Source organism: Thermobia domestica, chromosome 1, assembly GCF_964235325.1.
Source record: "Thermobia domestica chromosome 1, izTheDome1.hap1.1, whole genome shotgun sequence".
Lineage (NCBI taxonomy): Eukaryota > Metazoa > Arthropoda > Insecta > Zygentoma > Lepismatidae > Thermobia > Thermobia domestica.
In genome coordinates this window covers 372,808,211-372,822,492 of record NC_137454.1, presented here as the reverse complement: position 1 = coordinate 372,822,492, position 14,282 = coordinate 372,808,211, and the positions used below count along the sequence as shown (strand labels likewise).

The 14,282-nt window shown below is 35.1% G+C and overlaps 1 protein-coding gene across 3 annotated transcripts in view; it reads right to left on the bottom strand.

Annotated features, from left to right (window-relative positions):
• Positions 1-14,282, bottom strand: part of LOC145664395 (uncharacterized) — a 33,676-nt gene that overhangs the window by 8,035 nt on the left and 11,359 nt on the right. Inside the window, exon 2 of one of the 3 annotated variants that reach the window (XR_014127433.1) lies at positions 10,621-12,781. The exons of 1 other annotated variant lie outside the window; for it this stretch is intronic. Coding sequence is in view for 1 of the 2 variants with exons in the window: in XM_081731063.1 (XP_081587189.1) it covers positions 11,716-12,781 (1,066 nt within the window). In the remaining variant the exon portion in view is untranslated. Of the gene's footprint in view, positions 1-1,210; positions 12,782-14,282 lie in introns of those variants that run through there. One more of the 3 variants, XM_081731063.1, reaches the window with a different exon arrangement.

The window sequence follows — 14,282 nt, the reverse complement described above, 5'->3', positions numbered from 1 at the left end:
TAATAGTATTCATACAGTTGGAGGTAAAAGCCCTTTAAGACCTCTTTTAACGACAAAAGGTGAATAACAAATATATGGGTACATATTAGGACTAGGGGGAAGTCATATAGTAAGGGTATACCTGACGGCGGCCATCTTGAAATCCGCCATTTTGAATTAAGGTTAAGTTTTTAAAATAGGAATAGGGTCATGTGATACATGATTTAAGGCGCAAATTTACTCAGAAGAACAATGGTGACATTAATTTTGATTTACGCGCATTTGGTAAAAAGTTACAGGGATATTAAATATTGTTGCAGCATATGTATTAGTCCTTTACTCCACTTTGTAAATTTTGTGTTAATGATAATAATTAAATAAAAAGCAGGTGGATAAATATTAGGTCTATGGTAAGAGTTGACTTGATGGCGGCCATGTTCAAATGCGCCATTTTGAATCAGACAAAAGTTTTAAACAAAACGCATAACAGTGACACCTTATTAATAGCAAATTTTACCATAAATCCAAGGGTATAACCATTTTTGCTTTATCATTAACGAGCACAAAGGTAAATGGGAATAGAGTAATGCAGGATAGATGACTTCTGGCTAGAAGTTAATCAGAAACACAATGGTGGCGTTACAATGTTAGTTGTTTGATGCTATACTTGCACGCCATTTCGTTGTTTTTCTTGTATGCTGTTCACATCTATTTCTCGCTCGCTCTTGTCCTCACTGTACTATTGCTCACCTTGTCTGTGCCACGCACACACGACAACATCAATATTAATCCACTTGCTTTTTATTTAATAATTATCATTAACACAAAATTTACAAGGTTGGGTAAAGGACTAATACATATGCTGCAACAATATTTAATATCCCTGTAACTTTTTACCAAATGCGCGTAAATCAAAATTAACGTCACCATTGTTCTTCTGAGTAAATTTGCGCCTTAAATCATGTATCACATGGCCCTATTCCTATTTTAAAAACTTAACCTTAATTCAAAATGGCGGATTTCAAGATGGCCGCCGTCAGGTATACCCTTACTATATGACTTCCCCCTAGTCCTAATATGTACCCATATATTTGTTATTCACCTTTTGTCGTTAAAAGAGGTCTTAAAGGGCTTTTACCTCCAACTGTATGAATACTATTATGTACTTCCATGTGATGTTCTGGTAGCTGTATCTCCTAAACCCCTGGAGCTTCGCACCTATAACTTCACTGAAATACTGACCACATTTAGTACTACTTTCTCATATGTGTCTCAGTCAGCAACTCGATTCACCAAAACGTAAGGTTTACTTGTTAGAATGCCACAACACCTCGAAACGAAGCGTCTGGAAGTTTGAGCGGTGTGGGTGGCAATATGCAAACGCGTATTTTCATGCAACATAAGAATCCCTTCCGACAATCGACTTTTAAATTTATTACGAATTGCAGGCTTCAGTTTGCATACCAGCATTTCGCTGTTCCTTTTACTGTTGGTTGTTGACTTCTTTTCGAGGTAATGTTCCTGGATTGGTACTTGTGAGTTCCAAAACAGTGTTAACATCACCTTCCCATCACAAGATTTACTTTTGAACTTCTTGACGGGATATGTGAACTTCTTGCATTCCACACACTGGCGTTTGCTCTCCAGTTTAAAGGATGAATCCACGTTTTATCTCCAGTCACGATTCGCATGAGAAACGCTTCATATTCGTTAGCATAACGGTCCAGTAGGTGCTCACAGATTCTCACGCAATTTCGCTTGTACTCTTCATCGAGTTCTCCGGAACCCATCTTGTGAAAATTGAGCCTGTTATGTATGCATCATATGCAGAAGAATACTAAGCTGCATATGAGTTGCTACTTCATCAAGAATCAATCGTCCGTTACTCAGAATCAATGGACAGGCTAATTCAATAATGTTATGAGTTGTTGCTGTAGCTGGACGCCATGCTCGTTCCTCATCCTTCACGCTCGTTCGACCACTTTTGAACTGTTCAATCCACTTCACTGTCGCTACATATTGCCTTCATATTTTGATGAAACTCTTCTGTGAATTTCGTCTCCGGATACACCTTCAGACCACAAAAATCGGACGACAGAATTCTGTTTTGGTGCACACAGAGTGGCGCGGCTATCTTTACTTCGCAACAGTGTAAAGGGAACTGATGTAATAACGTTGCAACCTACCACAGGCAAAGTCAACGCTGACACCTAATGGCTGATGGGTACACAATACCGTAGATCCAACCTGAAGAGAAATAGAAAAATATTGCAGTTATTTATTTATTGACCTACCCACATATATACTTACCCCACCAATGGTGAAGGAACACGCATTAGTTTCGTGCATTAGTTTCAAAATTATCTTTGAATAGTGTTTAATTACGAAACGTAAATAACTAGCCTTTGGGGAAAAGGCTCTTACTTTTTGCGTTGCATTATTGAAAACGCTTAGTCATTATCCCACTCGAAATGTTCACCAAACCCACACATACATTATTACAAAGGGAGAAATGTTTGTATTCCTTCTTTTACTTCTTTAGGTTGGTCTTTCATCACAAGGTGGTAGCGTTATAGGAAAACAGAAAACTACTAAAAAGCAATAAATCCAAAGAGTTCATAAATATTCAATAAAGATCAATAAACATGTACTTTGGCATACAAAATAAAATCTTGCTTAATATTGGATCAATTACATTGGCGTTCGACGGGATAGATGCGCACTATGTAAGAAGAGTAAGCGTTCAAGAATCTTGTACTGTGCTTTAGTTCTAAGCAAGGTCACCATTCCGATGTTACACACCATATATAACTAAGTAGAAGTATTTTGAGAACTTTTGCCAGGCAATGGCTTCATCAGGTAAATGGTCATTCCACTTGACAACGACAAGGAAAAAGTTGGAACTTATCAACCACAAAATGAAAAACGAGGGGCTTTCAATGTGTACAGCCCATTCTTCATTTTCGGATATCATCATTTATATATATATAGTTATATTTCACTAATGTCTCTTAAGCTTTTCCGAACATTTTTAATAAAATGAATAATAAAATATGCATCGATTATTTGTCTTTCTCATGCTATTTGAATAAAATTTTACCAATATTGCTAAAATATGCGCTTACTAAAGTAAACGAATATTTGCGAACATTATAAAAAGACAAAATAATATATAATATCTAAGGAAATTGTATTCAACAATTAGTTTGAAATTCGTTTTTTAACAAGAGAATTTTCAATATTGTTCACTATTCTTTTTTCTGAAACTATCAATAACGCATTTTACTACAATGTTATAGAAAATAAAACATTTGTTTTTCTTTAACTCAGAACACATAATTTTAAAAAAAATAAATACTCTCTGAAATATTCGAAACGAAACACAAATATTTGGAATTAAATGTAAAGTATACTTTATATAAAATTGTATTACGAAAACTTCTTTACGTAACCTACCAAGGTATGTGTTGGCTAAACAAACACTTCAATGAACAAGCAAAACACGAAATAGTTTAATTACGATATATAAATATGTAGCTTTTGGGGACAAGACTATTATTTTTCTGCGTTTCATTATTTCAAAAACAATCAATATCGCACTCGAACTGTTCACCACACTAGCCCGTACATAACACAGGCTTTCCAATGCTAATGAAAAAATATATTTTTCCTCCATACATTCTAATGCTGTCCTTTACAGTCCTCAGAGCCTTCATATTCTCGTGTGCAAGATGGGATAGATCACTTCCTAAAATGTATGTGCTGTCTGAGAAACCATGTTCCACATCATGAAATACTGATAGCCATGCTTTGACCACTTTAAACATAATTGGATAATTATTTGTTCCATATGAATTTCTTATATCACATACTCTTCCCCAGTATTGATCCACGGGCACAAGAATCTTTGGTAAGTGGCTCCACAAAATACAGTTTCCACTCGTCCAAGAAAACCGATGTTATGTCTGTTCTTACGAAACACTGAAGGGTCTCCATTCAACCACCCTACCGTGGACAGAAAAGGCCCTCTAACCATCCACATCTTATTTTCTTATGTTATTTTTCAAAGTGGAAGTAGCAATGCTACAAAAATATAGGTTTCCTTAAAATATAGGAAATATAGGAGTTCATAGGAAGACACACAAATATATAGGAAATATAGGAGCATTGGAAAGCATGTAAACATTACACAGGCAGAGAGGTTTCTACTTCCCCCTTCTTCTTTAGTTCGGCTTTTCGTCACCAGGTGGTAGAGTTATAGAAAAACAGAACACTATTAAAAACCATACATCCAAAGACTTGATAGAAGTTCATCAAAGATAACTAAATATTCACTTTGACGTACGAAATAAAATTTTGCTTAAAATTAGATCACTTACAGTACCCTTTAACCGTTCGTGCTTGTTTTAGAATTCTTACCACGGTGTTTATAATCTGATAATTCCGTTACATTTTGTTTTATGTATGCCACTGTAATTTTATGTTTGTACGCATGAGTATTCATCGTGAAATGCGCACACATGTACAAAATGTCCACATATTCAATTTACTGTACATATGTACTGTATAATCAATGCTTCATCTCCTGTAAAAATCCGGGTAAAGTGGGAATGGAAGTCGCCAGTGTGTCGCCATCTTCTTCGTCGCCATGGAAGTAGTCAGCTTAATTTGTTTCATATGAAGGTTCCTGTTCTCAATGTATAAATCAATAAAGATTTTACAATTGTTACATATTAGTTACCTGTACTAGAATATTTTTTATATCGTTTATATATGTTAATAGCAAAATACTGCTAAATGCTTTTGCAGTATGTTTCAAATATGCCTAAATGCTTTGGCTTATTTTCTTTGGTAATTTACATTTGGAGGATGGAAGATAGAAAGAATACATTCGTTTATGGTCTTAGTGAATAAATTTTCTATACTCAGTGTAGCTTTTTCCCTGCCTTACTGTTTTGTTACTGAGTACAAACCTGAGTACTATAATTACTTATTTATATACAAGAACACCAATGACTTCTGTGTGGCGATACTGCTGGGACTTCAATCGGGCTACATCAAACATCCTTGTTGTCTCTGCGAATGAGAGTCATGCAAAGGGTGAACATTGTGTTAGGAAAGAATATCCATGCCGAAAATCTGTCGTTCGGCGGGAAGAATGATGAACACGCACCACTCTTGAAGTGCTCAAAAATTTTAATCCATTCCTGCATATAAGGTTACGCGTCATGACATAGTTCGTGCTCTAAATGAGGACAGTAAGTGTTTTAGGTACATACGCAACGTATTTAGTACTGTGAGAATCGTAAAACTCAGCTGGTATATTCACTGTCCACAGATAAGAAAACTTCTCAACGACCCACTTTTTGTGAATTTCATGACTCAAATGGAGAAGAAAGTATGGTAAAGCTTCAGGATTGTTGTGAAGAACTTCCCGCGTAATACTGTAGTCCTGATTCCAAACATATCATAGAACTGCTGCAAGATCTTTGAAGTCTTGGGTGTAATATGAGTGTCAAACTACGCTTTTTACATGGATATTTAGAGAACTGCCCACACTCTCTTGGTGTCTATAGTAGAGAACACAGTGCACTATTTCACTATTACTTAAAGTATACTGAAAAGAGGTATGAAGGTGGTTGGACCATTAATATGATGCCGACTACTTCTGGTTGCTGAAAAGTGAGAATACAAGCGTTGTAACTTTTGGAAAAATGGCAAAATGAATGAAATTGTTTTTCAAGAAGTAGGCTTTTGTGTGATTGCACAGTCAGAAACAATATTAAGTATAGGCTCGATCAATCAATTTTATACCTCCAACCTATAGTTAATATTGTTTCAGACTATACGTATTTCCAGGAAGATGAGACGCGATGGGGAAAACTTGATGCCCCCACTGCCATCACTGCCCCAAAATTATACGAAAACACAACTCAAACCAAAATCATCGGAACTTTTTTTTTTTCAAAATGCACAGCAGTGTAACAGCAGATAGCACTGACGGAACACACAATAAGAATGCAACGTATTTACATGATTTGCATCAATCTTACGAGTTATATCTTCACCGACTGTATTTCTAAATCTATTTGTTTCGGTTATTTGAGCGATCGATAACACAAGAACTTCCAGCTGATTTCCTCAACTGATTTTTGAAGAAGGAAACATCGATTACTATTAGAAGACCAGATGACTTGGGAAAATAGACTAATGAAGATGTATGAATTTATTGGGCATTTTATTTCCACGGTTGCTAAAAAAACACATTGGAAGAGAGCTTAATAAATTTGTCAGCAAAAAAATTAAATTTTCAACTTTAGAACGTAGGAAGAGCTTCTCTATTTCGCTCTTTTTCCTTTTTATGTACATTTTTAATATACTAAAAATATCAAACATTAAATATTCATGCATGGTAGATGAAGCGCGTGCATTTCGTGAGCATGTTTGCGAGTTCAATTCCCGGTGGAATTACCCAGATATAAACTTGAGTAGCGTATTGGTGTACTACCTTAACAGTACTTCCTCGTTAATGGAAAAATTATTAAATATATAAAATTCATGGATTAATTAACTCCACAATAACACGGATAATCTAGACATGGTTCTTTACTTGGCCAAATGGTTAACTATCTGAAAATTATTTCTTTATGTATGAAGCTTTCTAAAGCAGCTTTCTCTATAGCCGTATCCAAATTTTAAGATGGCACAATAACTGCTGATTAAGGTAACGGGTACACTAAGAGTGATTTATTTACATGTGTTTCTCCATTAGCAACAACCATATGTAGGACAATAGCTTCATATTAAAGTGTAACTTAAGCCAGTGTATTGTGTTTGATGCTTCCACCGGGAATACAATGGAGCTTCGGGTACCAAAAGCATGGGCTCTAGCTACAAGAATACAATGGAAGGCAGGCTTCGCTTTGACGTGAGTTGCGTTATCAGAAAGATTATTCTGATATACTATTATGTAGATATCCGTTTGAGGCAGTGAAACACAAGAAAGCAGAAAATAAAAATAAATTAACCCTGTTTTTAAACAGAGGCAACGCGAGCTATCCAAAGGATCTTCCACAAGTACCATACTTCAGTTCTTCAATACGCGTAGATCCCTCTAGTCTCTGTTACAGACAAAATTTACTTACTGCCAGATATCCCGAATTATTATTTGTTCAATGTTAAAGCATAATTTAGAGAATTATAGAGGTTTTATATTGGTTTCAAACTGCTGGTGGTGAGTTAATTTGACCAAAATAAAACGAGGTTTATGTACTACGTCTGTAAATTTCATTTTCGTGTACGACCCAGAGATGCTATTTTGTAATTTGTAAACATCCATACATAAGGTAGAAAAAGTTGTCTACCTTTGGTATACCGAAATCAACGAAGCCTGATAAACCACATATGATGCTAAAATCACTTCGCTTCTTCTCTAGTCCCATGTAGTTTTCGACATCTTAATGTCCGTGACACTACATTTCCACATTCTTAATATTTTCTCAGCTCCGTTGAATCACGAAAAAACACAACGAGGATCAACATTGCCAGATCTTTCCATTGCAATCATTTACATACAGAAATTTGAGAAGTAAAATTTTTCTATAATGAACATTACAGCCCGTGTGTCTTCTTTTGTATTAATCTGAAACAATGGCTGTAAATGGTCAACTCCAGTTGGGTATAATTTTCTTTCTATATAGTGCTCGCGAAAAAAAAGAATCGTAAATTACTGAAGTGTTCACATTAGTTTCATGCAAACAATACCTACAAACAAATCAGGTAGAATAATTCAATTTCGTTTTTTGTTCTTTATATTTTGGCTTATTTCGGTGTTTCCATTCAGTGCTGTTCTGTCCCAACAGAACGTGTTTCTCCGCTCTAAAGTATAGTATGCACATTATAATTCGTTTCGCAGTAAAAATAACAGAGCGGCAGAAAATAGAGCCTTTCATGCGAATCGAACACGGAACATATACAACAAATGCACAAGCTACAGCAACTTTCAATAGACTTTCCAAGTGCTACAAACATAATATTTTCATACGTGAGTAAGAATTTCTTCTTGTGTAAAGTTCAAATTCTATTCTTCCTCTCTGCTCATAACCCATTCTATAGTATTATATTTATAAGCACATATTTTCTGCATCTGAATACTGTTATCATTTTGCCGTATCATTTTCAATATAATGTTCGAATTTCCTTATAGTTATACGTGTGTCGTTCAATATATGTTTCCCTAAGCTGTCAAAAATGTTTAACTTTTTATTATTATCATTTTTTAAGATACACTTATAAATTATAGATACATGTGTAGGTGGGTCATTCCTCACATCTCCACGTAATCCTCATTCAGAGTCGGCCATTTGTCTCACCATTGTATCAATTTGTCCAAACCCTTTGCAAAAAAAATCAGGGCCATGGTTAGTTAGTGCTCTCCTCATATTCGGCTTCACTTCTTTATCATCAGTTGACAGGAGACGAGGTTACTTATGTCGAACCTAAACTCTTTTTTTTTTTTTTTTTTTAGGGAAACGCAATTCGACATAAGCGACCTGGTCTCTTCTTCCCGATAACGTCGTCCCTACTCAGCATTGAAACAAGACAGAAAATTCAAGAAATACAGTGCGAACGGCTGCCGCTTTCCATACTGCCTTACTTTAGCACCGAGCTATTTCCATCTTTTTTCTAGTGTTAAGTTCTGCATTGTAAGGTGAACGCCTCGAAAGAGAGAAGAGTGCTAAATAGCCAGAGCCCTGATTTTTTGCAAAGGGTTTAGACAAATTGCTGTATCAGAGAGACAAATGCCTGAATTTCAACGGAAATTACGTGGAGACGTGAGGAAAGACCCATCTACACACATATATATATAGCTTACAAATATATCTTAATAAATAAATATTTTACAGGTTAGGGAATCTTATATATTGAACGATCCACATATAATCGTACCTGGGGGCGGCGTTTTATTTCTTACCTACCGCCCCCCCCCCACAGGATTTCATGTCATATGTACTGCCCTCCTGATAAATTTCATACAGGCCGAAGTACAAATTAGAAGTCTTTTTAGTAGCCCACATGAAACCATGCCTAAATTACCCCCAGTATTCGAATAAAAATTATTCCCACTTTATATGCATTAGTATATCACAGTTTAAATAGAGGAAGTCTCCTACAATACGAAGCAAAATTTTCCACGATAATGCAAGATGAAATACAGCATAAGGTAGGAGGTAATCTAAGTATAGGGTTGAGAGAGTGTTACGAATCAAAAGTGCTTCTTTTTTGCGAAGGTTATTCCCATTCTTTTCTTTGCAAGTATGCGTACTATTAAAGATTTTGAGTTGGAAGTTCCTTTATGATTAGCATATAAAAACCATTAGTCTCTCCGTAACGCAGGTAAATACCCTCAATGCTCACATACCTATTACGTGTGAATCTATCAGGAACTAACCTATTAGAATTGCTTTTTTTTTTTTTTTTTGCTGCTGTATTCTCTGTTACAAAAATTAATTTACATTTTCCCAACAATATATATATATATATATATATATATTATGTATATATGAAAGAGGTTACGTTCCATCAGGATCACATGATTGCTCAAATGAAAATCCATTTTGAGAGTTTAAATTAAAAACCATACATAGAAAATATCACTGCAGATGATACATGGTACATAAATCTAGCTGTAATGATGCGATTGTTCGCAGAAGGTTGTATTGTCTGGTGACTCCTGCTACCACCTGTCTTGTAAAGACACTCACATACACGTTTGACGCTATTATGGCAGGTACAATTTGCCAGCATAATGTCAAATTGTGTAACGCTTGGTAGGGGGAACTACTGAGTACAACACGAAATCTGTGTCATTATCACTATTGCTACATCAGCGAGTTTAATGTGACAGACAATTAAAGATGCTACGTTTCAACAGGATATATGTAGCCACATTTATTTCGGAATATAAAAGTTATTAGGGTAATGGCGGGTACCTGCCCCTATCTGACTAGTACTTCCATGAGAAGCAGCTGATTGAAAATTTGTGAAATGTTCGTAAGCAGTCCATTACTCGTAGTTTGACGGGAGGCTCCCAATATCCTGATGAGTTCTATGTAAGATGGCTGGCGAATCATAAGGAATACTTTTGTAACTAATTAATATGTTACAACTCGGAGAGATGTTCCGAGTTATTCCATGCAGGTTTTACACAACTCATTCTTATCAAGTTTAAATTGCATGAATCTAAATCAATAATATTTATATAAACACGTAAAATGTTAGGGACAAAAATTTCGTTCTACTCAACCATGATTTTCATTTTGTTTCGATTTTCATGAACAATTGTGTAACTTTTTAAAAAGAAAATTCAATATTGACAGAAAATGAAAAATATGAAATAGAGATCAATAATGAAACATGTTTTTAAACATATTTTTGATGAAAGTTGAACCAATAAGATCCATCAGCCGATATCTACCACATGGCATACCTTCAAAACTCTGGAAAGTAGTTTGTCAAAGAGATATGTTTTGAACAATTTTAAATATAGTGGACATGCTTGAACTTCTAAAGAACATAATATTGTAGACAAACACATAAAAATTCCTCAACATAAAATACACTTATTTATTATCGTTTTACCCAGGATCTATGCTGAAGGAAGTTGTTTCAGAGATGAGGCACTGCTATCAATTTCCGCACTAGATTAACCGTTTGTAACTTAATCACACCACAGAATGAACTGAAGCTATTAGACAAATCAGTCTTATGGAAAATTGCTGGTCATGTCGATTTATCTGCATACTTAAAGATAATTTGTGAAAATGTATCAAAACTCACGCAATCGCATGGTTATTGAACAGTACAGTCATCTGTAGCAACGCATTATGATACTTCAAATTATAGCACTTACGCACTTAAAAAGAGTTTGATTAATTTATGGGCTATAATGAAATGCTTCAAGGGGATAATCCACAGAAACGTCATCACTGAAAATTAAAATTTGTTTTATTAACGCCTAGTTAGCTCTTAAAAAAATCATAAGCACAGTTCCTGCGAAAATAATTTTGCCAATGCATAATAATCACTACCTATTCTGATTTCATCTTTCCGACAAAGTGCGTTTGTTCAGTATCAATTTTTGCTGCAAAGGTCACTTTTCAGCAAAATCCTTGCTATTACTTGGTAACTGTTCCTTTAGAGCATATCTTAGCATGTGCTCCTCCAAATTTGGTTCTTAAAGTAATACTTTTACATACAAGAACATTTGTTTTGTGATAAGCTTGATGCAATTCTTGTACTTTGCACTGAAGCGCGAGAACGTGGTGCTATTCTGCAGATACCTTTCTAGTTTTCAACATAACTTCAGCTACATATTGAAACAAATGTTTCTCATGGGGAAAATCCTCGTAAATATATATTTCTTTACATAAACGTGTACATCCTGAATATTAAAGAAAATGATTCTTAACATTCTTAAACGAGTGTTGGCCTTTTATTGTGTTAATTTACGTATATAACGTGATTTGTAATTTCATTTTCTCCTTAGTTCTGCCAGCTGTCTTTCCCTAATGTACAGGTAAGACGGTTCTATATTTCAATACAAAGCTTTCTCATACTTATTCTAGAGATATTTATTTAGGTAAGGACTACTATCTGAAATACGCGTACGTCCTTTTTGAGACCTCTGTTGCTAACATGTTGCATACTTTACATTATATTATGCGTTAACACGTGCTACGAAACTTCCTTTTTGAGGGAAAATCCTGCCACTAGTGGAATGAGTACCTTCTCCTTGTTATGAGTTAACATATGCCTCGTTAATTGTGATCTGTAACTAAAACTTCTGCCACACTCAAGACAAGAAAGAGGTTTGTTTAAAGTGTGAGTTATCATATGGGACCTTAAACCTGATTTCCAAGAGAAACTCTTTCCACACACTTTACAAATATAAGGTTTCTCTAACGTATGAACAAACATGTGTGATTTTAATTCGTATCTTGTTCTGAAACCCTTTCCACACTCCTGGCACAAATATGGCTTCTGTGATTTATGGATTAAGGTGTGTGATTTTAGAGCTGACTTTGAACAGAATGAACCGTCGCACTCAGTACAAGGATAGGGTTTCTTTCCTGTATGGATAAACGCGTGTGATTTTAAATGTGATTTCTGAGAAAACGATTTATCACAAACTTGGCAGCGATATGGCCTTTCTGAAGTATGAGTTAACATGTGTTTATTCAAGCATGCTTTCGTAGAGAAAGTCTTGCCACATTCCTGGCATAGATGTTTTTTCTGCATATGAGTTAACAAGTGTTGCTTCAAATACGCTTTCATCGAGAAAGTCTTACCACACTCCTCACAGGAATGAGGTTTCACTGAGTTATTAGATAAACTATGAGTTAACACATGTTTTGCTAAATCCGATTTTCTAGTGAAAGCCTTGTTACACTCTTGGCATAAATGGGGTTTCTCTAACGTATGAGTTAACATATGAGTTTTAAGATATGTTTTCAGAGTAAATGTTTTTCCACAGTCCAGGCAGAGATGTCTTCTTTCTAAACTATGAGTTAATATGTGTTTTTTTAAATACCCTTCTAAAGAAAAAGTCTTATTACACTTTGGGCAAGGGTATGGTCTTTCTAAGGTATGAATAGACATGTGATTGCCTAATTCTTGTTTTGTACAGAAAGTTTCGCCGCACACCTGACAAGCATGTCTCCTCATACGATTTTTGGTCTTCGTTCTATGGCCAAAGATGTTACGAAACTTTTGTGTATTTTTCTTGAACGAAGTATCTTTCCTGAAATTAATAAAAATGCTTAACATTAAATCATGAAATTAATCTATAATAAAATGAGAAAAACTATTTAATTCTAGACAGAAGCATATTGATTACTTAGGTTAAATAAACATGGGATTTGATTACATTATTAAACAGATTCTTACAAAATAATCAATTTGAGAAACGAGAATACATAGCCACTCGGAAACGAGAATACGTAGAAAATACTCGGATTTCCAAAAAATCGGATTTCTTCCGCTAACGAGTATAATTGATCATTAATACTTAGAGATAATCAATAAAGTAGAAGACAAGAATAAACGACCAAAGATGCCATTAAAAGTAATACCAGTTTTGGTTGTTTATGCTTGTCCCCTAATATACTTCTACATGATTTCATGCCTCTAGCTATTCCAAGTTAATTTTACCAAGGAAATTTTATGAGAATACTAGATATACTCTCTATATTACCAAATGAAAGTAGGAACGACGATACAGTTCCGTAAAGCGAATATATTACTTAACGTGTAGCTGCACGAACTCATCCATAAGGAGCTGCTCCTGCAGAAATTATTCACCCAGTACCAGTAGTAGGCTGTCGCGTTGACTGATAACTCGCAGGTTAAGTTGCTGTAATGGCATACCGACAGAAGGATTTATTTGCACTCTTATTTAAACTGTCAGAATCTGTTACGAAAGTCATAAACTATTCTTGAAGTTTATATAATCAGTACAAGATACAATTTGTGCAGGCCATCATACCAGTAAAGACACTTCGTCGTTAACAGAAAAATAGATTAGTAGAGAAACGCAACATCTCCAATCGAAACATCTCAGTATTAAAATGAATAGAGGTCCGTTTCTGGAGAGCTACTAAACATAAAAATTAAAAAAAAAAAAAAGTCAACCATCACGTATATGAAGAAGCATACGGCTCATTACTGCCTCTGAAGCGATTTTAATTGCCGACAAAATAATGTGCGAATGAGAAACTGAAATACTTTTCAAATGAATATAAATTACGATGCTCATATTCTATTGGTAAAGTTTTCATGCCATTTGTGCGGCATGTACGAGTTCTTTCCCAAATAAGTTGGTATGCAACTTTGCACCCGACAATCTAAAATAAAAAATATCATCCTAAATTACTCTGGCCATTCTTATAAACTGTATTTTACAACAGGCGGTTTCTTTCTTAGATGTTCGTTAAAAACAGTGTCAAAGTATGTTCAAGGATATTTAGGATTGGACAACCCTCACTATGCAGCCCATTGAAGAGGCATGCTGCACTGAATCCGAGAAGAATATGAGGGCTGCATGGATCTGTGTCTTCAGAATAAGTGACACAAACGGAAAGACTAGCACTAATAAGTGAAAGGTTACAGTTTCTGCTGTTAAAACTATAGCTGTCCTTGGCAATGGTAAAAAAATAAATTTCTACAAAATGCTGAAACCGAGACAAATGCACTATATATAACCTTAGTGCATAGAGTACATACAGTGAACTATTCTATGCACT